The sequence below is a fragment of the Ambystoma mexicanum genome, chromosome 5p (assembly GCF_040938575.1).
Source record: "Ambystoma mexicanum isolate Mex_15411 chromosome 5p, UKY_AmexF1_1, whole genome shotgun sequence".
NCBI lineage: Eukaryota > Metazoa > Chordata > Amphibia > Caudata > Ambystomatidae > Ambystoma > Ambystoma mexicanum.
Window position 1 is genome coordinate 890,302,000 of NC_090930.1, and position 27,543 is coordinate 890,329,542.

The following is a 27,543-nucleotide window of genomic DNA, read 5'->3' on the forward strand; positions in this document are numbered from 1 at the left end:
CACTATAAACTAAAACGAATGCTTAATCTGCAGATATTTTGAAAGTTTGAAGAATCTCTCAACCCTGTTATTAATGGGAAGCCATATTGAGATCTGCAATTACATCGCACTGCTGACCACAGTTCTCAACCGCCTTTATACAGAGGAGAGCCGGACTCTCTATGACCTGCAGTCGCAAACTAGAAACTCCTTCATTTCCTCCGTTTGCGGGCTGTCTGTGCAGGACCAGGTATAGTGCACTTTATCAAGAGAGATTGAGCAGAATTCTTGTACTGTGATCATAATCATGTTATATATTTTTGTGCTGTGTTCTTTCCTATAGAATCTAACAGGAATCCAGGGGCATAGGAGCCGAACATTCCAAAATAGAAAATCCTAATCTGTTTTTTTTTTTTTAAAGCAAAAAATGTGACAGTATGTTTTTGCAAGACAACATTGGGTATTACTTTTTTACATTGTTTAGGAGCTGCAGACTGAACATATTTCAAGCATGAGTGGTTGTGTCGCAAACGTCTAATTATATAGGGTTGGATTTCCTGGCTACCTCGCAGTTTGAGATATTGAGAAAGTAGATTCCTCACACTCTGTGCGTTTTGGCAAGTGCAGGTTTTTTGTCAATTTGAAAGTGGACGTATAGTCCCAATTGTGGTCAGCCGACACGTGTTTCGACCTTGTGCGTCTTTATCAAGGCTAGGATGTGGGTTGGGTTAGCCCCAGCTGGGGTCCTGTGGGTTCACAGTTGGGGTCCTCAGTGGCCCTATGGATTGGAGATGTCTGGGAGCTGTTGCTTCCTCGGATTCGGAAACACTTGTTGGCTGACCACAATTGGGACTAGAAGTCCACTTTCAAATTGACAAATAAACCTGCACTTGCCAAAACGCACAGAGTGTGAGGAATCTACTTTCTCAATATCTCAAACTACGAGGCAGCCAGGAAATCCCCCCTATCCAATCATACAAAGAGGTGTGGGCTTCACCTCAACCATTCCTGTGACTTTGCACCACCATTTAGGACAGCAACAAATGGCAAGAGCTTAGTGCAGGACAGTTCCAACTCTAGGGCCCAATCTCGTTTCTGCAGCTAATTATATATATATTCAGGTTCTTTTAAGGTGACAATGGCAGAAACGTTGCACAAATATGGACAATTGTCCCTTCTTCCCAGAAGTAAACCACCCATTTGAGGCTAGGGAGGTCAGCCCTTGACGCAAGACGTATATGAGGAAAATGGGCCGTGAATGAAGAGTGAACTCCCACAGTGGGAGGAGAGCAAATGCTCCGCAGATGCCAGCCCCTGGAGCATCGACATCCTCTAGGGGCGGAGACATGTCGAGCCGCGAGCCAAGAGCAACGTGCAGAGTGAGAAACTCGCTAGCTGGAGGCTGGAAGGTGGGTACCCTGACCGAGCAGGAGGCTCCAGTCAAGAGAAAGGAGAGAGCAGAAAGAAAACAGTCTTCTAGGGTGGCGTGACCACTGAAGAGCAATGGTGGGACTGTGTTAGGGAGAATTCTCATAAATGTGCTAATTTCCCTTACCTTTGAGACCCTCAGCAACTTTGCTGGATTTTGAAGGCTTGATATTTTTACCTGGAAAGAGTGTGAGCCTTTTTTCCCACTTTTCATCTATTTTGATGTGTGTTTTTACTTTTGTGTTCTTTGGATATGGAGTTTCAGACAACTCAATAGGCATAATCTTTTCTTGTGCGTCACACAGCACCCTCAGTGCATTGACACGGGGATGTCTTTCAGACTTCCCATGGTTTAAATACCTTCGCTGGGACTGACTACTGTCTCCCATTGAATGTAAAGTTAAATTGACTTTGCTAGTCTTTTTAAATTGCTAGACCCAGCACACACTGCCTTACAGCAGAGTGCTGAAGGGAATACATAGTATTCCCTATTCCTAGAAAACTCATGTAGCACTCAAATGCTACCCTTTGCTCTCAGAATGGCTGGTGGCAGTGGTATTACCATGATGTTCCCGACCGCAACCCGTTTAAAGGCTCCGGTAGCTAAAATGAACCAGAGACATGTTTTTCAAGGTGCTGTCTGAGCCCCCTCTGAAAAAACGGGTTCCGATTGACGTTTTTCGCCATTTCTTTTTGGAAAGATCCTTCTAGTGTTTGTCTCTGCGTGCCAAACCAGGTTTGGTCCTTTTGTTTGTTGCCTTTGGCGGGCTTCAGTCCTGAAGACCGCCTCTGGCGCCTGAGTGTCTGGGGTGGACAGGAAGTGAGAGACCTGAATGCACTTTGGCATGATTGGCTGGCTGACTGTCCGGCAAGGACAGCCACCCTGCTGGGTGAGTGGCAGCTAGGCTGGAATGAATAGGAGAAAACTGTTTAAAAGGCAGGTCTCTGGGACTTGGAAGGTAGAGTCGACCACTGGAATGAACCGAAGACGAGCTGAAGGAAGACGACTGCTGCAACTCCTGGACCGTTGGTTTGCCCGGTGAAGCCCTACTGCAGGTCCGAATAGCCTGAAACTCCCTCGACAGAGAAGCCCATTAAGGACGACTTCTTCCCTTGAGCTGGTGGGAACAACCAACTCGCAAGCCACCGGGAAACCATCTCCATACTGGTCGAATTTTCTTCAGAGTGCTGTTGAAAACCGGATAGCCAGTGAGAAGGATACCAGTTTGTGGACTTTAAGGCACTCACACCTTAAACCAACGTTTTGCCAAGCTTGTGGATTCGTCCCCGTGCAGTGCAGGAACCTCCTGATGTCATCCCTCTTCTCCCCACGAATGAGGTCCAGGAACAGCGAGATCTGCAGGAACTGCCAGGAACAATTGCCTCAGCTACAGCTTTTCTTCATTACCAAGGTACTGTGCAAACGCGGTTGAGAAATCCTCTCTGACGCGGTGAAAGTTTGTGAAAATTTCCCAACTTTGGAGTCTTGTTCGCTTCTAATCCGACATATAACTCTTTTTCGTGCAAACTACTTCTAAGAACATTGGTAAAGACTTAACCGTTTACTACCAGAACTGTGCTATCCTATACCAGACACCCTAGCCTTTGACTTTGGCCCAGGTCTATTGAATTTAACTGCCTCTTGTAGTGAACTGAAACTATTTGCCCTGCCTAAGAAAGTATGTGTTTCATTCTTATAACTTGTGTCTTTTACTCCCATTTAAAGTTACTGAAGGGCCATTTTGCTCTCACTTCTGGGGAGCCTAACTTGTTCAGAAACGTATTGGTTTAGTACTGGATTGTATTATAGTGTGATATTGAGCTGCTTTTGCTAGTGGAATTTTTTCTAAATGACTGTCAATAAATTAATACTGTTTTACCAAGAAACCTTAAGTGTTTGTTTGAACCACTGTGATTGCAAGTCCTTTGTGTAACACCTTGTACTGCTCGCATCCCTCTTGAAATTAGCCTGGCTGCTCAGCCCTGCTACCACAAAACTGTTTAGTACGGACTTATACCAAAGGTGAGATTGTGCTTACACCTGTAGTCTTAATTGTGTGTAGTGTTCGCCTAAAAGCCTCTCACCCAGCAATGAACACTGAGACCCAAAGACAGAGAGGGCCCGAGATCCTGAGCTCCTGCCGACAAGTTTCTCTCCTGCCATGAGAGGAAGGGTGGGGAATGAGACGCTACGGATGTGTGAAGGTGAGCAATATATGGGACTGTGTGTTTCAAAGAGCTGCGAAACTGACAGGTATGAAACACTAAGAGAACGTAACGGTCAGCCGGCCCCACTAACCCAGAGAGAAAGTGATACGAACATTGTGATGCAAAGCTGGAACAGCCGATGAAAGTATGAGCTGTTAAGAGAACAAGACTGGCACAAGACCTATATGAGATTGGAAAATGCCTTATATTTTTTACGAACTAATATCGTGGATGTTTAGATTAATATGGTCAGGTAGGAAGAACGGTTCCATGTGATAATTCCGCTGCAAAAATATTGCAATACAAAAATATTGCCATATTTTTGCGTCAAAATGCACAATGGACCCTGCGGGGGACACCCCCGCAACCCCTGCATCATTTTTTAATGTGCGGGGGACACCCCCGCTCCCACATAATATCCCCAATAAAAATATCTCCTATGGCGAACCAAACAGCCATATTTACGGCGATATATTTGTTGGGGATATTAATACCTGAAACCGGAAGAACAGGGTTTCATGGGAGATCCTGACCCTATTTTTTGCAGAAGGGGGCATATATATACCAACCTAGGGATGGTATTTGGTAGCCTAGATAGTTCATATAGTTTTTGTGGTATGCCACCATATGGACAGCATGTAGCCCTTGAAATAGCTATTGGGACCCCAATTAAAGTCGTATTTGCATTCTGTGTATCTCTCATACATCTACATTCTGGTTCATACAGTGCAGACGACTATTTGGGCCCTAAACAAATTGTATCATACATTTTACTGCCTCCACCCTTGCCCAGTTACATATTTTCACAAAATAGATAGATCATTTGATACTGGTTGTTGCAAAGAGCTAGCAAAATTAGACATAGTTAAGATTGAATATTTATTTAGAGATAATACGTTTATTACCATGTAGGAGTACAAGGGCTTTGAGGGGTGGGACCACATCATTGGTGCAATTAATGACCTTTAGATTATGCATTGAAATGAAAAAAGCATTGCCTTCTTTTCCAATTCTTGTACCTGAGACACTCTATTGACATATCTGACTACAATGGAAGTACATAAAAGGACAATATCAGTACTGTATGGAATAGTGGGGGACTGGAGATCTTGCTCTCTGCTTCTATGGGAAAAGACGGTGGGAATCGTCCCTTGTGCTTAAAATTGATGATTCCACTTGTTTTTATCTGTGCAGACAAAGGAAAAATGTGTCCCTAAATCAGCATCATAAACAACTGCAGTTCAAATATCTCCATATGACTTATTATATGCCAATAAATATACAACTATTTAACCAAACGTTTCAGGGAGCTTGCCCTTCTCAGCAAGAAGATGTTTTCTTACACATAGCATGGTCATGTAACGAAGTGGCTGAATTCTGGAAAAAGGTACATTGGAAGTGGAAGAAATAATTGGTCACATTATACTAAGAGACCTATTGGTTTGCCTTTTGGGATTCATACATGATTTCCCAAAGAGGCAAAGGAGATGTATTGCATTAGTGTTATTGGCATAGCACAAAATGGCTGTTAACTGGTGGTCTTTGACCTCTCCCCAATATGGTTTTTGGCTTCAGTACCTTCTTTGATGCAATCTGCAGGACGACACGTCTAGGGAGCTAGCACCTTCTACAGCCAAACCAAAGGATTTTTGGACAGCCTTTAAGACCCGTCTTTGTAAAAGATCCTGCTAGTTGAATATAAGTGATTACATCATCAGATTGGATCAGATTGGCTTAGTAATGATTGAGTATGTTATGAAAGGCATTTACACTAGCAATTACTCTGGAATTGTATTTTTTTTAAATGTATCTGGTTTATTACAAACCCTTCACATACATCATCATTAAATACATTTAATCTATTCCATTAAAACACAAGACAAGATCATTCCTAGATCCTTAAAAAAATCGTATGAATTAATCACAAAATATCCATAAATATCCTTACTACAATTTTAAAACTTAATCTAAAATTGTTATCCCCGCAAAAACAAAAGATGCATTTTTACCCATTGAAAACATAAACCACCATTCATCAACCGTCAATGAATTGACGTTCTCAAAAAATTTCCCCAGGTACAGCGTTCTCAATGAGATAAAAGTAGAGCAAGTGGTCATTATATGGTTCAATGTCTGTTATTCCTGCCCTTTAACAGAATCTCCATCCATTATCTTTCCAGTTGCCTTGTTTACAGCTGAACAATAACTCCTTAGTTGGCTATAAGTTCAGCCATAATCGCAGAAACTGGTTCCGATGGTAAGGACTAGGACATTTGGCCAAGTATTTGGGTACAATATTCATAGCTGGAGTTTCTGTTCCAATATCCAGAGACATTTCATAGCTTTCTCTATTATTTTCGGTGTCGATCCAATCTTGGCATTTAAGTTTTTGTTTAACTGCTCCAGGGTTAATAAACGGAATTGTATTTGTGACATCATTGAACAACGCACATGCATAACTCAATGCCATGGGCACAATAATGGAATGAATGCTGTGGAACATGATAGTCACACAAACAATGTGCAAGTTTGTTATTTTGGTTAACAATGTCCTCCAAAATTGTAAAGCCTAAACAAAAAGAGGACTCTGCGGAAGGAATCCATTAAAATGTATTTCTGATGGATTAGTCCTTCATCGCACAGATTCTTCATCACCCTTCCAGCCTTCCCCTCTTGAAGGCTAACTCACACAGTTCATCTATAATGCAATCTGAGATGCTGAGTGCAAATGAAGCCAATCACAACTGGAGTACCACATTGCTGGGCTGCGTCAAACCAACTCAACAATTTGTACATGGAATCAACCCTCGGGGAAGCACTAAGAAATACAGTTCAATGCTGTTGAACCACCCAAAAACAGAACAAAGGGATTCACAATGGTTTATCCCCCTTGGCAAGGTTTTAAGGGCACAATTGACAATTCAAGACCCCACTTCATACCTTTTTAAAGAATGTCCTTGAACAGTGATTTAGAAATGATTGCCTGTCTACCCCTCTCTTCAGAACTAGAGTGCCCCTTTTTATCTAAATGTCTGCATGTTCCATATCTTCCTTTTCTGGAGTGGATTATTAGTGTTTTTAGCTAGTGATTGAATGTTTTGTTTAATTAAAGACACTTATTTTTTATAGAATCGTGAGTGGCCATTTCTTTTTGTTGGTACGAACATACTTTTATTATTTGGCTGCTTCTTTGTTACCTCACGGTCCTCCTGGAGAGTATAGCGTGCCCTAACCAAATATTACCAAAAGAGGTGAAGGAGATAGACCTGTCGAGTTGTGCCTGTTTGGTATTGCTGCTTTATTAATAGTGAGGGGCTGAGTAGGAAATTGAAAACCACTACTAATCCCTGTACTGCTGCAGGGCAGTAGTCCCTTTGTCACACGCACCTAATGGTTTCAAGTCTTTTGCTGATCCCATAGTCTGTGACCAGATGCATGCCCTGGGATTATGGCCTCTGGTAGGGGTTGGACTTTAGGCAGTAGTCCTTAGGTTAGGAACCTCTTCTCTAGGACTGACTTACTCCTTGTCACTGTTTTACCAAGATTGCTCCCTTTTTCTGTTTTTAGGTATGTGATGGCCCCATCCCTAGTACTCAATACTGTCAAGAGGCTGAATTGGGGAGCTTGGTGCTGCCCTAAGCCAGTGGATGCTGGCCCTGGAGTGGAATGGCTATGATCCCAAGGTCACCTTCCTTCAATGGATTGCTTTTCTTCTGCAGATTCCTCATCATGATAGATATTCATCTCCAGCTTTGCTGTTCGGAAAAAATGTCACCAGGGGGTGTAGTGGACCTCGACTCGGCCATCGATTGTCGATCCGTCTTGTATGGCTCTCGATTGTCGACTCCAGACGTGGTGTCAGGCGTTTTTTATATACATATATATATATATATGTGTGTGTGATTATATATGTGTGTGTGTATATATATATATATATAAATCACGTCACTAAGCCCCACGAATCAGTTCCTTTTTTCTGTGCGCTTGCTCGCTGCATCAGGAACACGATAAATGTTCACTTGACGTTCTTATTGTACTTTGAATGCTTTTTTTCCTTCAAAAACCTTGACACAATGTCGTCCCACAGGGTTTCGGGTTTCAAGTGATGCCGCGATTGCGAACCCAAAATGTCTATGACGGACCCCCATGACGTCTTTCTATTGTGTCTGGGTGCTTGTCACCACACACAGGCCTGTGCGTCGTGCGCAAAGATGCAGCTGAAATCCCTGGGTGAGAGGGCCGGGAAAATTACTTTGGGCCGACCTGTCGCCAAGTCCCCAGGCCAATCACTCATCCGGTCCTCGGAGGCCAAGACGGAGGAGTCCACCCTCATCAAGGGGAAAGACCAACATCGTAAGAAGACCAAGAAACAGTCCCATTTCAGGAGCAATTCCTCGTCATCCTGGCGGAAGATGAAGCAACACCAAAGCCATCAATGCACGTCCAGCTTGTCGTCAGAATGAGGTAATCCGTCGGCAGGGCTGACCACTCAAGAGGAGTGGGAGAGTTTTAAGACCTCTATGTTGAAAATGTCTCATTTGTCTGAGCATCCCTCAGTGCTGAAAGTACCCTCGGCATCGATATCTTTGGCGTTGAAGTCTATCCTGAAGCCCCAGGCGCAGACGGTCGGCAATGGTTCCTTTGTGCCACTGTCGAGATTGTTTCTTCGATTCCATGCACTCCATATTCCGACTCGAGTAACACAATGACCCTGAGGACACGGTCGACTACGTTTACATGGGAGCTGGCAGCATCGACTATTTTGACGACCAGGCAGATTTATTGACTTTGTCTCAGGGTTTACACGATGCCACTGGTCTGGATACTTCACCAGACTTAGAGTTACAGCAAAAACAGCCCTATACCCACACTACTGTGAAGTTCAGGGAGCTGGTTCACAGGGTAGTTGACACTCTGGGGTTGAAGGTGTTCTCTGTCCCTCTTCAGGGGTATGATCTAACCGACATTTTGGATGAGAGTCCCACAGTCGAACACAATATGCCTTTCAACCTGCCATTGCAGACCCTTTAGCCTCCTTATGGCAGCACCCTTGTACCATTCCCCCTGTGAATGCCAATTTCAAAGCAAAGTATAGGTTGCCAAGAGGAGATCCTTTTTTCCTCGCCACACATCCTTCCCTGGAGGGGTTGGTGATTGACTGCCACTGTTTCTACTAGACCCATGGCATCCACCTCAAATCTGCCTACGGACAGAGAAGGGAATAAAATGTGCCGCCTTGGCCAGAAAGGTGTTCACTTCTGGTAGCATGGCGTTCAAGCCACTAACGTGGTGTGTGGTTTCGCCAAATATTCGTTTGGCTTAGGAAAGCAGTAGAACAGGCTGCTAAGTACACCCCTGAGGTTGGCATACAGGATGGATTTTTACAGCTGGTGGAGGATGGGAAGGAGGTAGCCAAGCAGTCATTGGAGACCGGCCTGAAAGTAGCAGACTGCTGGTAGAGCAATGGGTTTAGCAGTTGGGATGAAATGCCAAGCTTATCTGAAACCTCTGGCTTCTCCCAAATGTCCAAAATAGATTGCTGGCTATGCCTTTTGAGGTTGACATGCTTTTTTGGGCAGAAAGCAGATGAATCTTTGGAGAAATGGAAGGAGTCGAAATTGGCTGCTAAGTCTTTGGGCATAGCGGCGCAGCCAGCCACACCTACTTTCAGCTTCGCCTCCAGGGGCAGGGGCGATAGACGTTATGTGCCCTATGGCAGGAAGGTGCAGCTCCCATAAACCAGGCAAGGGCAGAGGTGCTTCTCACATCCCGGAAGTGGCACAGGGGCTACTGGAGGCCAACAAGCAGCAGCAGTGACAGGGTCACCCGCGTCCTCTAAACTGCTTTGATTCCCCACCCCCACGATGCACCGGTTGGTGGACGGTTGGCAGGGCATTGGCCCCGGTGGCAGGAAATAACTTCTGCATCTGGGCCCTGCAGTTGATCCAGTGGGGTTATTGTCTGCCTTTAGGCCTCCGGACAGACCTCCACCATTCCCCATTCCAACTGGGGCAGGAGCTCCAGGAAGAACTGAGAGCTCTGTTGTGGAAGGGTGCCGTGGGAGAGGTACCTCCCGATCAGAGAGGTTTGGGTTGGTATTCCTGTTACTTCCTGGTGCCCAGGAAGGGAGGGGGTCACTGGCCCATCCTTTACCTCAGAGCTTTGAACAAGTTTCTGAGGAAGGACAAATTCAGGATGGTGACGTTGAAAGAGATATTCCACGCTCTCAAACTCCAGGACTGGCTGGTGTCCATAGACCTACAGGAAGCTTATTTCCATGTGCCAATACTCCTAAAGCACTGGAAGTTGCTAGGTTTCCTCATTGGCAACACGCACTATCAGTTCAAAGGGATTCCCTTTGGGTTGACCGCGCCAAGGGTCTTCACCAAGCTCATGGCAATAGTCGCGGCTCACCTCACCAGATACATGGTCCATGTTTTTCCTGTATCTGAACAACTGACTGATCTGATCTGAGGGAAGTCGACGGGGCAGGCTCGTCTCATCTGGAAGACAACTGTCTGCTACTACACATGCTGGCTTCTCCCTCAACTTCCTGCTGAGGAGTGTCAGCAACATCGGCCAGATGGTGCAGTTGTTTCAAAACCATGCCACTCTTCCAGCAGCTTCCATCCTTGCCTATTGGGTCTCATGGCCTCCTGTATTTTTCTAGTGCCAGAGGGCAGGCTGTAGCAATCCCTCCAATGGCTCCTGAGGGACCAGTGGTCTCAGTACCTGGGAGCACTCAGGGATTGACTTTCGGTGTCCAGCCAGGTAGTCTGCGGACTCTGCTGGTGGAACACACGCAGCAATCTGTTGTCGGGGGGAGGGGACCCTTCTGGCCACCCTGGCCCCAGGCCTGAGTGATCACGGATGCATCCCTAAAGGGTTGGGCTGCTCACAGTGAGGAATTGCAGATGAGCAGCCTTTGGTCTCCATCAGAAACAAAGGTTTCATATCAACATGCTGGAGTTGCAGGCCATCAGGTTAGCACTGAGGGCCTTTGCACCGTCATGTTAGAAGCATGTCCTTCTCCTAACAGACACATTTGTGACTGAGTTAGTCGGCTGGAAGGACCCACATGTCCTAACAGACAACCCACTGGCCATGCATTACCTCAACAAGCAGGGTGGCGTGTGCTCTCTCTCACTCTGCGCAGAGGCAATTCAGCTGTGGTTCCGGTTGAGAGAGAACGAGATCCCGATTTCAGCAGTTTATCTGGCAGGGACAGAGAACACCTTGGTGGATGCTCTGAGCAGGCAGAGTACGGTCTCGCACAAGTGGGAAGTGTGCCCGCAAGTCCTAGAGGAGATCTTCACTCTCTCGAGTACCCCAGCAGTGTATATGTTTGCCACGGAGTCCAACAGGAAGTGTGAACAGTTTTTCTGAAGGGAATTCCCAGCGAATGGTGCACAGGGGGATGCCTTTCTGGTGAATTGGTCCTTCCCTCTCCACTATGCCATCCCTCCGATTCCATTCCTGTTATTCCTTGGGTTCTCAGGATGTTGAAGAGATGTTGAGCATCCATGATCCTGATCGCCCCGGATTGTGCGAGGAGAATGTGGTACTCCTATCTGGATCTGACCATCTGCCCACCCCACCGGTTGCCTCAGCGTCTGGATCTCCTCACCCAGTCGGAAGGTAGAGTGCTCCACGCAACACCTGACACCCTTAACCTACATGCGTGGCTCTTGAGAGGATGAGGCATGATGACTGGGACCTCAGAGGAGGTGCTTGAGGTATTGCTGGCTGCACGCAGACCTTCTACTAGATCTCTGTATGTGTGCAGGTGGAGAAGATTTGAGCCGTGGTGCACGGAACATGAGACTGACCCTATATCTTGCCCCACCACCACAGTGATGGAGTTCCTTCTGTCTCTGGCCTCTTCAGGCCTTCAGGCTGCCACAGTGAAAGGGTAGTCGGTGGCCCTGCCTGTGTTTGAGATCCCCAGACAAAGGTTCATTTTTCACCATTCCGATCATGGTGCAGTTCCTGAAGGGCATTCTCAACAAGTTTCTGCCAATCCCCCTTGTTGTCCCAGATTGGGATCTTAATCTGGTTTTGACCTTTTTGATGGCGGCTCTATTTGAGCCTATGCATTCATGTTCTTTGTGAGTGTTGTCCCTTAAAACAGCCTTTTTGGTCATGTCTGCCAGGAGGGTTAGCGAACTGCAAGCCTTGTGCTGCAAACCTCCATTCCTGAAGTTCTTTCATGAGACGTCTCAGTCATGTCAGGATTCCTTCCTAAGGTGGTTTCAAAATTTCATCTGTCCCAGTCCATTGACTTAACTGTCTTTTACCCTCCTCCACATCTCTCGGAGGAGGAGTGTTCCCATCCTGGTCATATCCGAGTGTTACCAATCGGCAGCCAATGAGCCTCCAGCAAGCATCAGGGTTCACTCGATCAGAGAGGTCTCAGCCTCTACGGCCCTCCAGAGAGGGGTCCCTGTTGGGGATATTTTCCAGGCGGCCACTTGCATACTTCTGCCAAGCACTCTGCCTTGGACATTGCACGGGGAGCTAATGCTAGGTTCAGTAGGCTGGTTCTGCAGAATCTACTGGTTTAAATCTTTCTTCCCTCCTATGTTGTCATAACTGCTTGTGGAGTCTATCATGAGGAATCTGTGGGAGAAAAGCAATCCATTGCAGGAGAAATTACCTTACCGTAATGTTCTTTCTATGGATTCTTCTCCCGCAGATTCCTCATCGACCCTCTCATCCATCCCCGCTCAGCAAGTTCTGTCATTTGTCGCTTCTGTCCTAGTAAGAGGGCATCTAGGATGACTGTTTGTTTAAAAAAAGTAAATGTTTTTTCTTCACACATTTACGTCGAGGCACCCTGTTGGGGTGCACCCTTGTTAATGTTGTCATGGCTGGTTAGCCTCCTCCTATGGTTTTTCTTCTGCAGCATTCAATTGCAAGGGGACACATTTACAGGTACTGATTTATGGGGCGTAGTGACGTGGTATATATAAGATGCCTGACGTCACGTCCAGAGCTGACGATCGAGAGCCATACAAGACAGATTGACGGTCGATGGCAGAGTCGAGGTCCACTACTCCCCCTGCTGAAATGTTTTCCAAATAGGGAAGCTGGAGATGAATATCTATCATGAGGAATCTGCAGGAGAAGAATCCATAGAAAGGACATTACGGCAAGGTAATTTCTCCTTTGGTCCCTTTCACAGTGCTTGGGACAGTACCGTTACCTGATGGGGGACAGCCCATACCCAGCCCCTAGTTAGTGATATCAGAGCAGTACGGAGAGCCTGTGCAGGACAGTTATAGGGGACTCCCTCCCCAAATGAGGATACTCTTTTTAGGCAGACCTGGAAACCTGAAGGGGAAAAACAAAAGCAGCCATGTAACCAGAGTCAATTATTATTTTCTTTTTTTATTGATCCAGCTGAAATTAATCGACTTTTCAATATTTTTTTTTAAGATAAATGTCCTCATACACACAAGAATAAAAAGGGAGAAAAGTAATAAAAAACAACAAACACATAACATTCAATGGCATTTCATAAAAATAAGATAACCTAGATTCTTAATACTCCAATAATGCACTTTTCAAATATCAGAACTCATCAAATTAGTCTAATTTCAATGCAGTTAAAACATTTATCGTGGCACTTTGGTTCGGGACAGAGGTTGCACCTAGTATAGCTGACCATCGCTTCTGTTCGTTCAAAGATCCAACAATGTCTCGTTAACTGAGTGGCTCTCATTGTAGTAAGCGCTGGACAAAGTGAAATCAAATGTTCAAGTTTCTCTTTAGAGGCAAGATCTTGACAAAATCGACAAAAATTCTGCTCCATTGGGATAAGCTTTCGTGTGGCTAATAAGTCTCTGGTGGGCCTCAAGTTGAAGTGCATACGTAGTATGGAGGAACAAAGATCATGTGAAGGTGACTTGCATAAATATTTTTCCATAGTTCGAATGCTCTTGTCCCCATATACATGACTGGAAAACCTTTTGTATTGCAAACATCGGTTTCTGGTCTTGATCCAGTCAGTTTGATAGATGTTTCTTTTGGCTTTATCTAGGTTTGAGACCAACATTTCAATAGTCACGTCTGCCTCTGACATTATATGATAAGTGCCTACGATCCAGCTTTGGACAAACATTTGCTGAGATGAAAACAAATAGATTGCAAGGGGTTTCAGTATAACCTTTAGGTCAGTCGATATAAGACACTTTCTGAAGAGCGCACAAATTCGTCAACGATAGAGAGCGTTCAGTGAAACAAGACCCAGCTCATAACGCATCTAAACACCAGGAATGCACAGGGGCAGATTTAGAATAGATCGCCAAAACTTAGCTTCCAGTTTTTCAAAAAACTGATCAGACATAATTGCCAGTGTTTCCATTCCATATAAAAGTCATGGTGCCGCCTTCAAATTCCAATAGATCAAAGCCGGTTTAAGCGAGAACTTGCCATATCTGTGTAATATTAATTTTGTTTGAGAGATTGCTGTGTCCAATTTCTGCTCGACACTCTCCATCTGACGTTTCAGTTGGATTGGACCCTCAAAAATCATGCCAAGATACCTGTAACTGGGAACTACTTTTAGTTTCACCTTACTAATTAACTCATTTTGTCTTATGTACAAATCAAAGGCTGATAACAATTTTTGCAGAGCAATGGGCATTTTAGCAATGGATTCACATGCTCATGAATATTCCCTGTCGTCAGGCTGGGAATCCTCGGTAAAGAAAAAAATCAGCATCAGTTTCGTTTCTGATCTGTCTTTCTTAGTAACCAATCACTGGTTTCTGGGTCATAATGCCCACAGCCAATGACTTCCCTCTCCCTAAGCCCCTCCCCTGGCAGCCATCCTCAGATTTTTACCGCACGTTCAAGTGTTGGGAGTTCTTGTGCTTTAGCTCTGGAGCTTTTACTGTGTTTTGCGATTTTTTTTTTTTCAAAGGGTTTAATCTAATTTTTTCGGTCAAGCGAGCCTCCAGCTTCACCGTTTCTATTTCCGATCAACAGGGACCCGTTTCTGAATTTTATATGCCCCTCAAGGGTGAAGTTTCATCGAGTTGCGCTTCTTGGAGGATTCCAGAAGATCTGAGGCCTACCGTGTGGACATGGCCCAGGACAAGGGTAGCTCGAAGCCCGGATCCAAGCTGTTCAGGAACTGCCCTGGATGCGGATTACAGAATGTTTTCAAGGAGGATGAGCATTCAAGATGTCTCTACTGCCTTCACGAAGACAAAACGCATGTGGAGAAGGACTGTGCGTTTTGCAAGAACATGTCGGAACGGACCATGAAGGATCGGCGTATCCGCCTCACCAACTGGCTGGAAGGAAAGAGCCCAGCAGGTGAGAAGAAAAAGAGGTCCGAGCGGTCTTCCATGTCCTTTGAGGGCGCTCCGGCGACAGGGGCCCAACAGAAGGCAAAGCACCATGAGTCCGCGGGCACCGGGAGCACCGAAGTGTCGGGCTCCTTGGCTGCCAGGCAGGGCGCACTTTCACCGTCGCAATCAACCACGAGCCAACGCTCTGGCTCAGGGAATAGAAAATCCGAGAACCCGGGTAAGCTTCTGGAGAAGACCCGGTCGATCTCTAAGGAGTCAGCCGAGGGGGAGCGAGGCGGTGGCCCTCCCCCCAAGGTGAAGGCCTCAAGCTCGCCCAAGGTGGTGAAGGCCTTGATTCACCCAGCTAAGGCCTCTATCAAGGGAGTCGTGGCGGCCCTGGCGAAGCCTGTGGAGGCTACACCGGTGGAGGCGACCTCGGGGCCCAGAGTTTCCCTGCCACCGTGGAGGGAAATCTCTTTTCAGCCCATCGATAAGACCCCCATGAAGACCCCGGTGGAAAAAGAGGGGGGGGGCGGTGGCCGTTACGGACAAAGATACAGCCTCTGAGGAGGAGATGGTTGAAGTCGTGAAGGGCCTCAACAAGAGGTTTGAGGAGGAAAGGCCACCCTGAGGGGAGAATTGATTGCCCTACAGGCGAAAAGAAATAGGCTGCTAAGAGAGCTTGAAGCGCAGTTGAAAGGCGAGGTGGAGGCCGCCAGGGTACGCTTGGGGTAGAATCCCACTAGAATGGTGTAAAGGGAGTATAGTGCAGCAGAGGGCCAATTGAGGATCCTTAGGACAAAGAAGGCAGAGGGGACTTTGCTCAGGGTCAGGCAAAGGTTTTATGCAAAGGCCAACAAGGCAGACTCGCTCCTAGCGTGCCTATTGAGAAGGGATAGGGAACGCAATAGTATTCTGGCTGAGGGGGAAGGAGGGCGGAAGACTCACCCGGACAGACGAGATAAAGGGGAGGTTGGCTGAGTTCTATGAAGAATTATACGCTTCACAAAACCCCTGTCCTGGGCCACAGAGGGAGTTTCTTGAGGCCCTTCCCCTCCCACGACTGGCTCATGACGAGAGGAGAGAGTTAGGCCGAGTGTCATGATGCCTATCCCCGGGCATCGGGACCAAGGCCCTCAGCTCCGGGAGCAGGCATCCAGACATTTGTTTAAACCTCAGCAGCCCCGGCTAGGGGCTGTCTGGGTTCAGTCCTGGCGCCATAGGCTCATAGACTTTACTTACCTGATGCAGACCATGCTGCAAAAGAGTCCAAGCCTACATGAGGCCTGGATGGGACTATTTTGTTACAGGGACTATTTTTTACTCTGGCGTGGCTCTAGGGAACTTCTTACCTGGATACCTGGAACTACTTTGGAGGCTATTTAAACCACACCCGAACAGCAGCACATGCTTCGCGTTATTCTGCATCCAGCAGCGTGACACTCACCGTGCCTGCAGCCAGCATCCAGTCTTCTGCCACGCCTGCGTGCCTGCAGCCAGCATCCAGTCTTCTGCCACGCCCGCATCTAATCCGGAGCTCCTAGAATAAAGAAGAAAAGGACAAGGTTAGAAAACAAACTTATTTCAAATTCCTCACCTAATTCCAGAACCATTTCATCTCCGGACCTGGAAAGTACATCAGTCCTGCACACGTCGCTTCACCAGCTCCAGCACGGTGCCATACTCGCCAGTTCTCACAGCATCTTTCGATCCGGCACTGTCTCCATCATTTCTTCGCCGTAATCCGGCACCTAGGGGACACAAGAAAAAACAAGGTGAGCCAAGGGAATCAACAAATACAACCACTTACCTGATTTACCACCGGCGGTATTATTCCATAACTCTCCACATTTTCATATGCCGCATCTGTAAAGAGGGAGAAAAACAACACGTTAACGCATGCGATAGTTACCGGACAGCGTTGGGTAACACAGACTCTTACCTGAATGCCAGCAGCAGCTACGAGACCTTCTTCTCACGAACTCAGTTGCAACTTAAGGAAGGAAGGGGACAAGAGTGAACATCGGGCACATTGAACTCTTTGAACTTGATACTTACCAATCCCGCCAGGGACTTCAGAGTCAATACTTACCGGAACTCTCCCAACGCCTTCAAACCAGTGAAGTAACTGGTATCTATGCGCCCCTGCAAGAAACGCAGGATGGAAAGCTCATCTTTTACAAACATAAGGTGAGGTTACTAAGGGGATATCGGAGGTGATTAGTGGGGGAGAGCAACAACAGTTGGGAGGCCATCACTAAAACCCACAGGTGGTTAATCCCTGTCTCCACATGCAGGAAAATACTTCTTCAGGTCTAGCAGACAAGACTAGGCGGGCCAGTCCAGACAGTCATCTCTGCACTACGCATCACGTTGAAGGAGACCGCAGCTGTCCGGGTCAAATCGACGCCCCTGTGGGGTCCAGGTGAGCTTAACGCCGAGTTATTACGGAGGATGAGGTGCGGGCGACTATAGCGGCTCTCCCCCGTGGTAAAGCCCCGGGTCCGGACGGCTAGCCAGCCTCCTTTTATAAACTCTACTCTCATCTGTTAGTCCCTCACCTAACACAGTTCAATTCATTCAGACTCAGAGGCAGTATTACCCCCTCGATGGAGGAGGCAAAAATAACGCTTATACACAAGGCAGGCAAGGACCCTGAAGAGTGCACATCTTATCGGCCCATTGCCCTCATAAACACGGAGGCGAAGATTTACAAAATATTGCCTAGGCGGTTAGAAAGGTACCTACCTTCGCTGGTCCATCAGGACCAGACAGGATTTGTGGCAGGGAGGCAGACGGCTGATAATGTTAGACGGGTGGCTCATGTAGTCGAGAAAACGTGAAAGACGACCGATCCGACAATCCTATTAGCGGTCGACGCTGAAAAAGCATTCGATCGGGTGGAGTGGTCGTTCCTGTTCCGAGTCATGGACAGGAGATGGGTCTTGGGTCACAGTTCATTGGCATGGTGGAGGCAAATTATAAGAACTCCAGCTTGCGGATCTTGGTCAATGGAGAATTATCAAACCCAATTAGGCTCAGGCGTGGGACAAAACAGGGGTGCCCCTTGTCCCCCTGCTTTATGGTATATATCTGGAACCCCTTTTACTGGCTATAAGAAGGATGGACGAAATTCAGGGTATACCGTTTGGGAGGTGTCAGCACAAGGTGGCGGCATTTGCGGACGATATGTTGCTCATGCTGACGCAGCCGAAAGAGTCCATTAGGGCAAGCATGGAATTGCTGACCAAATTTGGGGAAGTTTCGGGCTTGCGGGTTAATTGGCAGAACTGATGAACTTATCCCTAGAGGAGAACGAGGCGAGGGAATTGAAAGCTCTCTCAACGTTCAAATGGAGCCTGGGCGGGATACGATACTTGGGGATCTGGATTACCCCTTCCTTGGGAGGCTGGTACGGTGCGAATTACCCCCCTATGTTAGCGGCAATTAAGAAGGATTTAAGGAGGTGGAGTGCTCTTAAGATCTCCTGGCTGGGGAGGGGGGAGGTTATCAAAATGGTTATTCTGCCCCGCATACTTTATCTGTTTCAGGCGATCCCACTGTCTCTCCCTGCGGGCTTCTTTAAGGAACTGGATCGAGTGGTCAAAAAGTTTATTTGGGAGAGCAAGAGGCCGCATTTGTCATGGCGCCTCCTTGTGCCGTCCAGGGGGCGAGGGGGCATGGGTCTCCCCGATTTTGGGCGTTACCATGAGGCGGCACTCCTCCGAGTGATTAGGGAGTGGTTTGCGATGGAATATGAGAAGCATTGGGTAAAAATGGATAGAGCAGTTGCCCGTCATCACCTGGGGGAGGTGTTATGGCTCCCGCGGAGATTGAGACCGCCACATATTTATCTGAGTGATATTACAAAGGGGATGGTGGTCACTTGGGACAGGGCTGTCGAGAAATGAGGGATCTCATCTTTTCCTTCCCCGTTTACACCTATTTTTAACAATGGGGATTTTACGCCGGGGCTGGAGAGGGGGGCGTTCAGAGCTTGGGAGGAAGGGGGATGTAGGGCGTTGAGAGATACGTTTCATGATCGAGAGGTGAAAACCTTCGAAGACTGCAAGCGGGAATTCGGTGTTGGGGAGGAGGAAAGACATAGGTACTTCCAAATTAGACATTGGGTCCTGTCAGCAGAGGTTAAGAAGGCTGCTACACGCGGGCTGACAGTCCTCGAATGGTTCCTCCTGACCCATGATGGTTCTAGAGGGCTAATCTCAGATTTATATACACTCTTAGAGAACTCGGGCCCGAATGTCACCTGGCCATATATGAGGACATGGGAGCAGCAAGTGTGGCCGGCAATGGATAGGGAGGACTGGGAGAGGTTGTGGAGGGACATTCCAAAAGTGGCTAACGCAGCCCAACTGCGAGAAGCATGGTATAAATATATCTTTGGTTGGCACTATACCCCAGCCCAGTTGCATACAATGTATCCGGCAACGTCAGGGGACTGTTGGAGAGGCTGTGGGGAGGAGGGCACGGCTTCGCATATATGGTGGGATTGCCCGTGTGTTAGACCCTTTTGGAGCGACATTGCACGTGCCCAATCTCAGGCCTTGGAGCAAGGGGGAACCCAGGCCCCGCGGGAGATCTTGCTGGAGAAGGGAGGGGCAGGAGAGGAGGGGGGAAGGAAGAGGAGGCCCCAGGGCGAAGACAGTCTTCATCTTGGCAGCCATGGGCCTCATTGCACAAAAATGGAAGAGCCCAGCGATTCCCACGGAACAGGATTGGCTAAGGAAAATGTGGGATATTGTCTCGCTGGAATGGGCCACATATGCGGCTGATGGGAAGCTGGGGTGTTTTGCTGCTGATTGGGGTGAGACATTGGACTATCTAAGGGGGGAGTTCAGGGAGCAATGGTGCCCCCAGAGACTAAAGCTGCTGGACATTCATGGCTGAAAGGTTTGCGAGGAGTTACCGGAACTGTGGGTTTTGTGGACACTACGACTCAAGCTGGAGGGAGGTGGGAGGAGGGAAGGACGGGGGTGTTGTTGTGGGAGTTTCTATTCTTTTGAAATGGTTCTGTTCTTTTTTGCTGAAACTAATGAAAAGATGTTAAAAAAAAAAAAACTGATCAATGCCATAAAGCCATTTCCAACAAAAGACAATTGCCTCTCTATTGCTAGAGCCACCATAGGAGCAAAACTGGACTACTGCAATTCCCTCGTAGCCGGTACCTCTAAAAAAAACTTAGCCAGAGTCCAAACTACCCAAAACAACTCTCTCAGAGCAGCTCTCAGTATTCCTAAAAGAGAACACATCTCTCAAGTAAGAAAAACTGTACATTGGCTACCAGTAAAAGACCGAATCAATTTCAAGATTCTAGCCACCACAAACAAATGCATCAATCTTACCGCACCTTCCTATCTCTCTGACACGCTAGCGAGAACACATTCTACAAGACCCACCAGACTAGGGTACACCAACCAACTCACAGTGCCGCGAATCACCAGGGCCAAGGCAGGAGGAATAGAATTCCCTTATCTTGCACCTAAGCTATGGAACGCACTCAGCACATCCCTTAGACCTGAAACCTCTCTCCATGCCTTCCGCAAAAACCTAAAAACAACCCTCTTCAACTAGCTGCTAGTTCATTGTCTTTACTCTGCTTACAGCTATGTTTTTCTGCACCAATTATAACATGCGCCACAACGCCTTTTCCTCCTGCTTGTGTAAACGTGAATGTAACTAAGATATGAACATCTACTGTAACCAGCGCCACAATGCCCACGGCTGCTGCGCGCTTAACAAATGTGAATAAATAAATAAATAAATAAATAAATTGTTCAGCACCAAAGTGGCAGAGATGAATTAAAAGTAGTGGATTGGCCAAGTGAAGGCATCAAGAAGTAGCAATCAATCCCAACCCTGCCTCAGTTACCAGCCACTGGTGCAGCTACTCACCAAGTACTATAAAAAAAAAACAACCTCAGTTAGCCAGAATGGATTGCAGGAGCACTCAGCTCGAGTTTGGTGGTGTCTGGATGGATTCGAGAGTTGACGAAAGTGGAAGCTCCAATGGTGGAATTGGCTGGAGAGGAGCCAGCACTGGAAAGCAGCAGGAGGAGGTGAGACAAAGCAGGTTGGAGAAGGTGGTAACATATGTCCAGGTACAGTGGATGCTGTGGTAACATCAGGCGATGAAGGCTGTACAGAGCAAAGCCCTCTTTGAAGTAGTAAAGCATTGTACTAAACGCTAACCTGACACTGAGGTACCAGCAACAAGGTAAAATGATAGAATCAACATATTTTTTGTCGAACAAATAGACAAAATGTGAAAGACCATTGAATCAACCTTCCACAGCATTAGCACCCCCACGCCCTGGCACTCTCACTGGCCCTCTGGACCAAATTCTCTCCTCTCTCTACCCTGTATCACCCGTAAAAACAATTGCCTCCCTCAAGCCCACTTCTTACTTGGACGATATCATCCTGGCCTCCATCATTAAACAATTGATGGGCCCGTTGCTCAATGCGCTCTTCAGCATCATTAATGCCTCCTTCACAGTGGGTTCATTCCTGGATGCCCTCAAGATTGGTCTCATTGACATCTTTTGAAGAAAACAATCCTAGATCCATGGCCAATTACCGGCCCATTAGAAACTTCCCTTCTATTGGCAAAATCTTGGAGAAGGTTGTTGCTATTCAACTACTCGCCAGAATCAAACGACTTCACCTCCGAAATGACTATCACTCACACTCAGGGTTCTCCCCCCCCCCCCAAGTGTAGCATTGAGACAGCCACCATCCAGGTGGTGAATGATGCCCTCCAAATCATGGATTATTATTATGGCTGGCGGAGTGCGGCAGAGTGTCTCGGTAGACATGTTGGACAACCGGAGTCTGTTTTTGCTTTCCTTTTGGAAGCAGACTTGAAATACAGCAACAGTGAGGTGGAGCCGCTGGCGGAGTGTGGCAGAGTGTCTCAGTGTTTGGGTGGAGGATGTGGCATGGGCCGCGACTTGTCTACTCCCGGCTCCTTGGAACAGATTTGACTTGCGCATCGCAACGGCGAAGCCTCTCCCTGGTGCCTGTTGTATGGGGGTGGTGACCGGAGGAGGAGGAGGCTGTTTGAGTCACCTGCATATCTTGGGGCTGCTGCCATATACCTCACTGCAGGAAAGCCCGACCCCATAAGTGTTTGTGGGTATTTCCCTGGGTATAGTTAGAAGACTATACCCAGGGAGTTGGTGAAAGTGGGAAACGGGTCGTCGCTGAACTTCTTCCCGACCGCTGCTTTTTGCTACCATAGTGCACAGGCCCAAGTCTGTCTACTACAGGTGTACTATTAAGACACTTGTTGGGGAATTTGATTGACGAGACTTGGAGTAGGGCTCTGGATATTTTGAACTGGACTGCACCCTGTTTTGGGGGGTTATAATAAATAAAATCACCCGGAGTGTTAAAATCTCCTTTGCCACTGGTTACTATAATCGATTCACTCAACCTGACGCCAAATGCTCAAGCTAACCCAAGCCTATGCTTACAGCACTCTATAAGTTTACTGAACATCATGTATTTTTAGTCACACCATTATATGCTCCAATAACCATCTGTCTACCCAGATGTGTTTTCCATGTGTTACTAGCTCTTTGGCTACCAATCTAATCTAGGTGGGTTTTTTTTCCCTTGCGTTACTAGCCCTCTGGCTACTAATCAAGTCTAGGTGTTTTTCCATGTGTTACTAGCCTTATGGCGACCAATCAAATCTAGGTGTGCTTTTCCATGTGTTACTAGCCCTTTGGATACCAATCTAATCTAGGTGTGCCTTCCCTAGGTGTTACAAGCCCCTTGACCTCCAATCAATGTAGATGTGCTTTGTATACATGCTATATGTCTCTCTGGCCCTCCCACAAAATCAGGCATGATTCCGTAGCACCAGCTTAACCTCTTACGGCCATCCCACGCACATGTACATCTAGATACAATCGTTATTTGTTAGACAAGCTCCCGCCTGTAATCCCAATATAAGCAATCCTAGATCTGCTGTTTCACCGACAAAACCCCTTGTCTGCCTATCAAACTTAGGAAGGATCCCTATACTAGTACCGACAACACCCCTGCACAAACTATCTAAAGAGCATTCACAATGACCAGTTTTGCTCCCCCCTTAGCCCACCAAACCTTAGGGACCCTGGTCTGAATTGTTGACCTTTACAGCTGCACCCCTCACCCCACAGTCTAAAAACCCACGCCCACAGCAAATCGCACATGTGTTCCCCAACTCACATGACATTCCACCTTCACACTTCCTTCCTAGGGCGCACCTGTTCCCTCTGCCCATAAACTCTCCTACCATCACAGAGATGACCACCTCACCTATAAAAACTCCCAACACTTCAGAGCGCAGGAACGAGCCTCCAGCTCCAGGCTCCTCCTCCCACACATTACCATGTTCCCTTCAACACAGAAACAAACGCTTAGCATCCCGCCGAATCTCAAACCCAAAAAACCCACTTATCACCACCTCACCCTTCGCCTGGAGACATGATCAAAGCACCTCCAAAACAGAAACCCTCCCGTCGACTATAAGTCATCACTCATCTAGTGAATTTGCTCAACCCGGAACAGTGTCACCCACATCAGCCCACATGAGACTACTAACTCCTACACAAAACCACGCACAACTATAAAACTTAATTCACCCCCAACCAATAAACCTACATCTGAAAAAAGAAACTAATAAAACCCAACTGCCTGACAACCAACTCCGATGATAACAGGCAAACAGATAGTACAACCCACATTAAGGGGTCCCCCATCATTGCTAGATCCCTCTTATCAAATGCCTTGGACATTGCTGACCTTATAACCACTAATGACCTAGACCACCTCGCAATCACTGAAACTTGGCTGCACTCAATAGCTGGTCCCATCCTTTCTATGGACATCACAACATGTAAATACCTTACGGTATATGCAGACTCTCATTGCGTTCAGTTATTTTGCTATCCGTTCCGTGCTGGACCAAGGTATTCGGAGTCCAGCAAAAGCCTTCACTACGGCCCACAGGCAGTTAAACCGAGAGGGGGTACTACCCTTAGACAGTGAAAGAGTATGGGGAACCAAACCTGGGTTTGCGTCTGAGCCCTGGGGTGGGATATTAACACAGTATGCGGCCCTGTCAGTATGATTACTGGAAATAGTGCACTGTGTCCGATTAGGTCCGGAAACTCTAAAGCTGGAAGAGATGCAGCCCACAGATAGAAGCCCTTATTTTAATAGGTCAATGCTTCTATGACTTTGGGCAACTACAGCATGGCTATCTGCACATTCTTCCACTGACAGCCCTACTAATTGGGATTTGATTAGATTTGCTTCCTAATCTATTGTGTCGTTCTGTGCAAACGCGGGGGTCTTGCTGTCCCTGGGCTTGAAATTAACAATCTGTAATGAATTGCCCCATCCCCCAGGGTGAATTGAGCCTCACAGGGAGATCATATACACGTCAGGGAAAGTTGGGTACCAAGAACGTAGGGAAACAAATACAGTTGGTAGCACTCCCTTGCCCTACGTTTCCACAGAGCACCCATTTGCAGGTTTTGAGGCAGTACAGTGAGCTATGTGGCCCCATAAAAAGGTAAACCAGGAGGAAGGCCAGATAAGGTGGCATTGACCTCTGAAGATTGTTAGCTGGAATACCAGGGGGTTTAGTCACCTACTGGCTGAAGAGGGGTCTGGTAAGATGTTGATGAAATACAATATATTCATGCTGCAGGAAACTTGGTTAGACTGTGCCCTGTTGGTGGATGGTTTTTATGTGTACCAGGTTTTTGCAGATAAAGGGCCTAGGGGTTGGCAGTTTGGGGGACTTTTGGAGTGAGCCACAATATTTGCTCTCGTAGAGTCTCTACAGTGACAGCGGGGCAAATGTTCTGGCGGTTGAACTATGGTCAGACACTGGTGGTAGCAAGTGGAAGATGCTCCTTATAAATATATATGCCCCACCAGGTTTCGGGCACCGTAGGAATGTTTGAGCAGCTTGAAGAGGTCTTTTGCAAAGGCAGGAGGATACGTGGGGACAATGTTGTGTTGCTTAGAGGAGACCTTAACAAATTTAATGATGAAATACTGTGTGCCCCTTGTAAAAATGTGGTTGGGCAGTATACTATGCTTCAAGACAGGGGCAACGAAAAGGGTAAGAGGTGGGTCAAGTTCCTAAGAGCTTGGGATTTGACAATGCTGAATGGCCGGACAAAAGGTGATCTCCCGGGGAGGTTTACGTGGAAGGAGAACCATGGCCGATCCACGTTAGACTATTACTTTGGGAATAACCAGTGTCATGTGGCTTTTACAGAACTTGGAGTGATCCAGAACGATCGCAGTGACACAATATTTTGGCTATTAACCTTAAGACTTCTACTCACTATGCGAAGTTGAAGGGAGGGACAGGGATCACGACTAACCACGGGAGCAAACGCATTCACTGGGCCACCAGACAAATGCTCAAGGTGGGTGAGTACATTAGGGATCTTCCTGAGGAACTAGTTGGAAGACTGGCTTAGATGGCACCCAACAAAATTGAGGTATGGATAAAGGATATAGCAGAGAAGATTGGCTCCTGTTCCAGGGTCCCCATCTCTAGTTGCACTATTATTCACAAGATCGATTGGAGATGCATAACGTGTGATGTGGCGTAAACTTAGGCAGACTCGACATTCCCAGTGCCCTATTATGGAGAGGGCTTCTAGGGCGAAATTGATTAAAAGGGACAACAAATTCTGGCTGAGAAGCTGGAAACGCTCCACACTAAACAAAAAATGGCAACGCATGTTTATGCTGTTTGTGAAGGCGATTCCAAGAATATATGCCTGCAGCTATCTAGGGTAAGAGCCGGCACCAGAACTAAGATACTAAACCCTATATAAGAAGGTAGGTGGATTGAATACATCAGGGAGAGAGGGTGTGTGCAATCAGAGGCTGGTCGCTCAAGTTTTCTGCTAAAGGGGTGGTGCCTCTAAATAGGGACAGATGATATTGAAAAGGTAATACAGAACCTTAAGGATTCAATGGCACCTGGGCCAAATGGGCTGGCCAATGTGGTCCTAAAGCAAAATCCTGATAGGTCGGCACAAATTCTTGATATTTTGTTTGACAAGGTCTGTAGGGCACAAATTATCCCCACCTCTTGGCAGCAGTCTGTTCTTGTGGCAGTGTACAAGAAAGGGGATCGGATAATCCCGGACAACTACTGTCTGCTGTCTCTTTTGGATGTCACTGGGAACATTTTCTCAACATTTATATTGGGGGCCCTGCAGAGTTAGCGCTAATTTATTGCACTTTACCCAAACAGGGTTTCGGCCCGGATGTAGTACGATACACAACCTGAGGGTCTTAGATGACCTCTGTCTGGGAGCCTCCTCTTCTGAGGGGGGCCACACACTATTATTTTTGTGGATTTCTGGGCAGCTTTTGACAGTGTCAACCGGGGGGAAGTTGTCAGCCAAAATGAAAAAATTAGGATGCTCGGAATGGCTGTTGAATATTTTGAGGGACTTGCATTTTAACACTCAACCTCGTGTCCAATTAGATGATCAGTGTACGATGACCCAATTGGTTCAGATGCACAGGGGAGTTAAAAAGGGGAGCCCGTTGGCACCATTCCTGCATAACTTATATATGGCAGATTTACCAATGTGTTTTAAGGTGGGAGTCGGATGCTTCCCATGGATTGGTAACTGCCCTATCCCGTGTATGTTATACGCAGATGACCTGGTCATGTTCAATCACACCCTTTCTGGTGCTTGGGCCATGTTCGAAACCCTAGCAAGGTTTTCTGGGGATAATGACTTGACAATATGGGAAGGACAAAGGTAATGAACATCACACCTAAAAGAATCGAACATAGGTGCTTTAACACCAGATTGGGTAGGATTGACTATGTGGATTCCTATCCCTATTTGGGCCTTGAGTTAAGTGCTAACAGGGCTTACAAGGAAATTAAAAAGGCCAAGAGCTTAAACGCCTGGCAATTGACTGCATTAATAAGAACATATTCGGCTAAGAAGGCGGGCTATACTCTTGATGGTATTACAAGTGCTTCTGCCCGATGGTGCTTTGTATGGGTGATTACAAGTGGTTGGATGTCCCGGAGGGTTACTTTTGGAAACCGTTGTTAAGGCGGAGTTCCTCCACCCCGATGGAGTATTTACAATTAGAAATAGGGTTGGTACCCTGACAGGACAACTGATGTTGAGGCAGGGTTACTCCATCTAAAAGTTAATTCTCTCCCGCAATATAAATTATTAGCCACTCTTAGCGAGGTGGAAGGCTGTCTTTTTAGACAAAGTTAAACTGAATATGGCAGCCTAGTGGCTAGGCTATATAAGTGGATATAGTATGGTGCCCTGATTTTAAGCGAGGGACGAGGGTCCATTTACAGAACCAACTGTTCAAAAATAAAACAAGGAAGTGGGATTGGACTAACGATTACTCACATTTGGTCCCCCTTTCTAACTCCAAGTGTGTAGCGAAGGTGACCCGTACCTATCTGCAAAACCAAAGATTCCTGAGGCAATGCCCGTCCCATGCCATGCAGTTTTTCATTTTGAAATTACGAACAAACCAACTGCAGTTGCTGAATTTTCTTGGAGCCAGGAGTAAGATCCCAGAGTTGGAC

The 27,543-nt window shown here is 46.9% G+C and overlaps 1 protein-coding gene across 1 annotated transcript in view; it reads left to right on the plus strand.

Annotated features, from left to right (window-relative positions):
* PKD1L1 (polycystin 1 like 1, transient receptor potential channel interacting) overlaps positions 1–27,543 on the plus strand; it is a 2,330,280-nt gene that overhangs the window by 964,131 nt on the left and 1,338,606 nt on the right. The window contains exon 22 of the mRNA XM_069613333.1: positions 34–229. Within this exon, the coding sequence (XP_069469434.1) occupies positions 34–229 (196 nt within the window). The remainder of the gene's footprint in view (positions 1–33; positions 230–27,543) is intronic.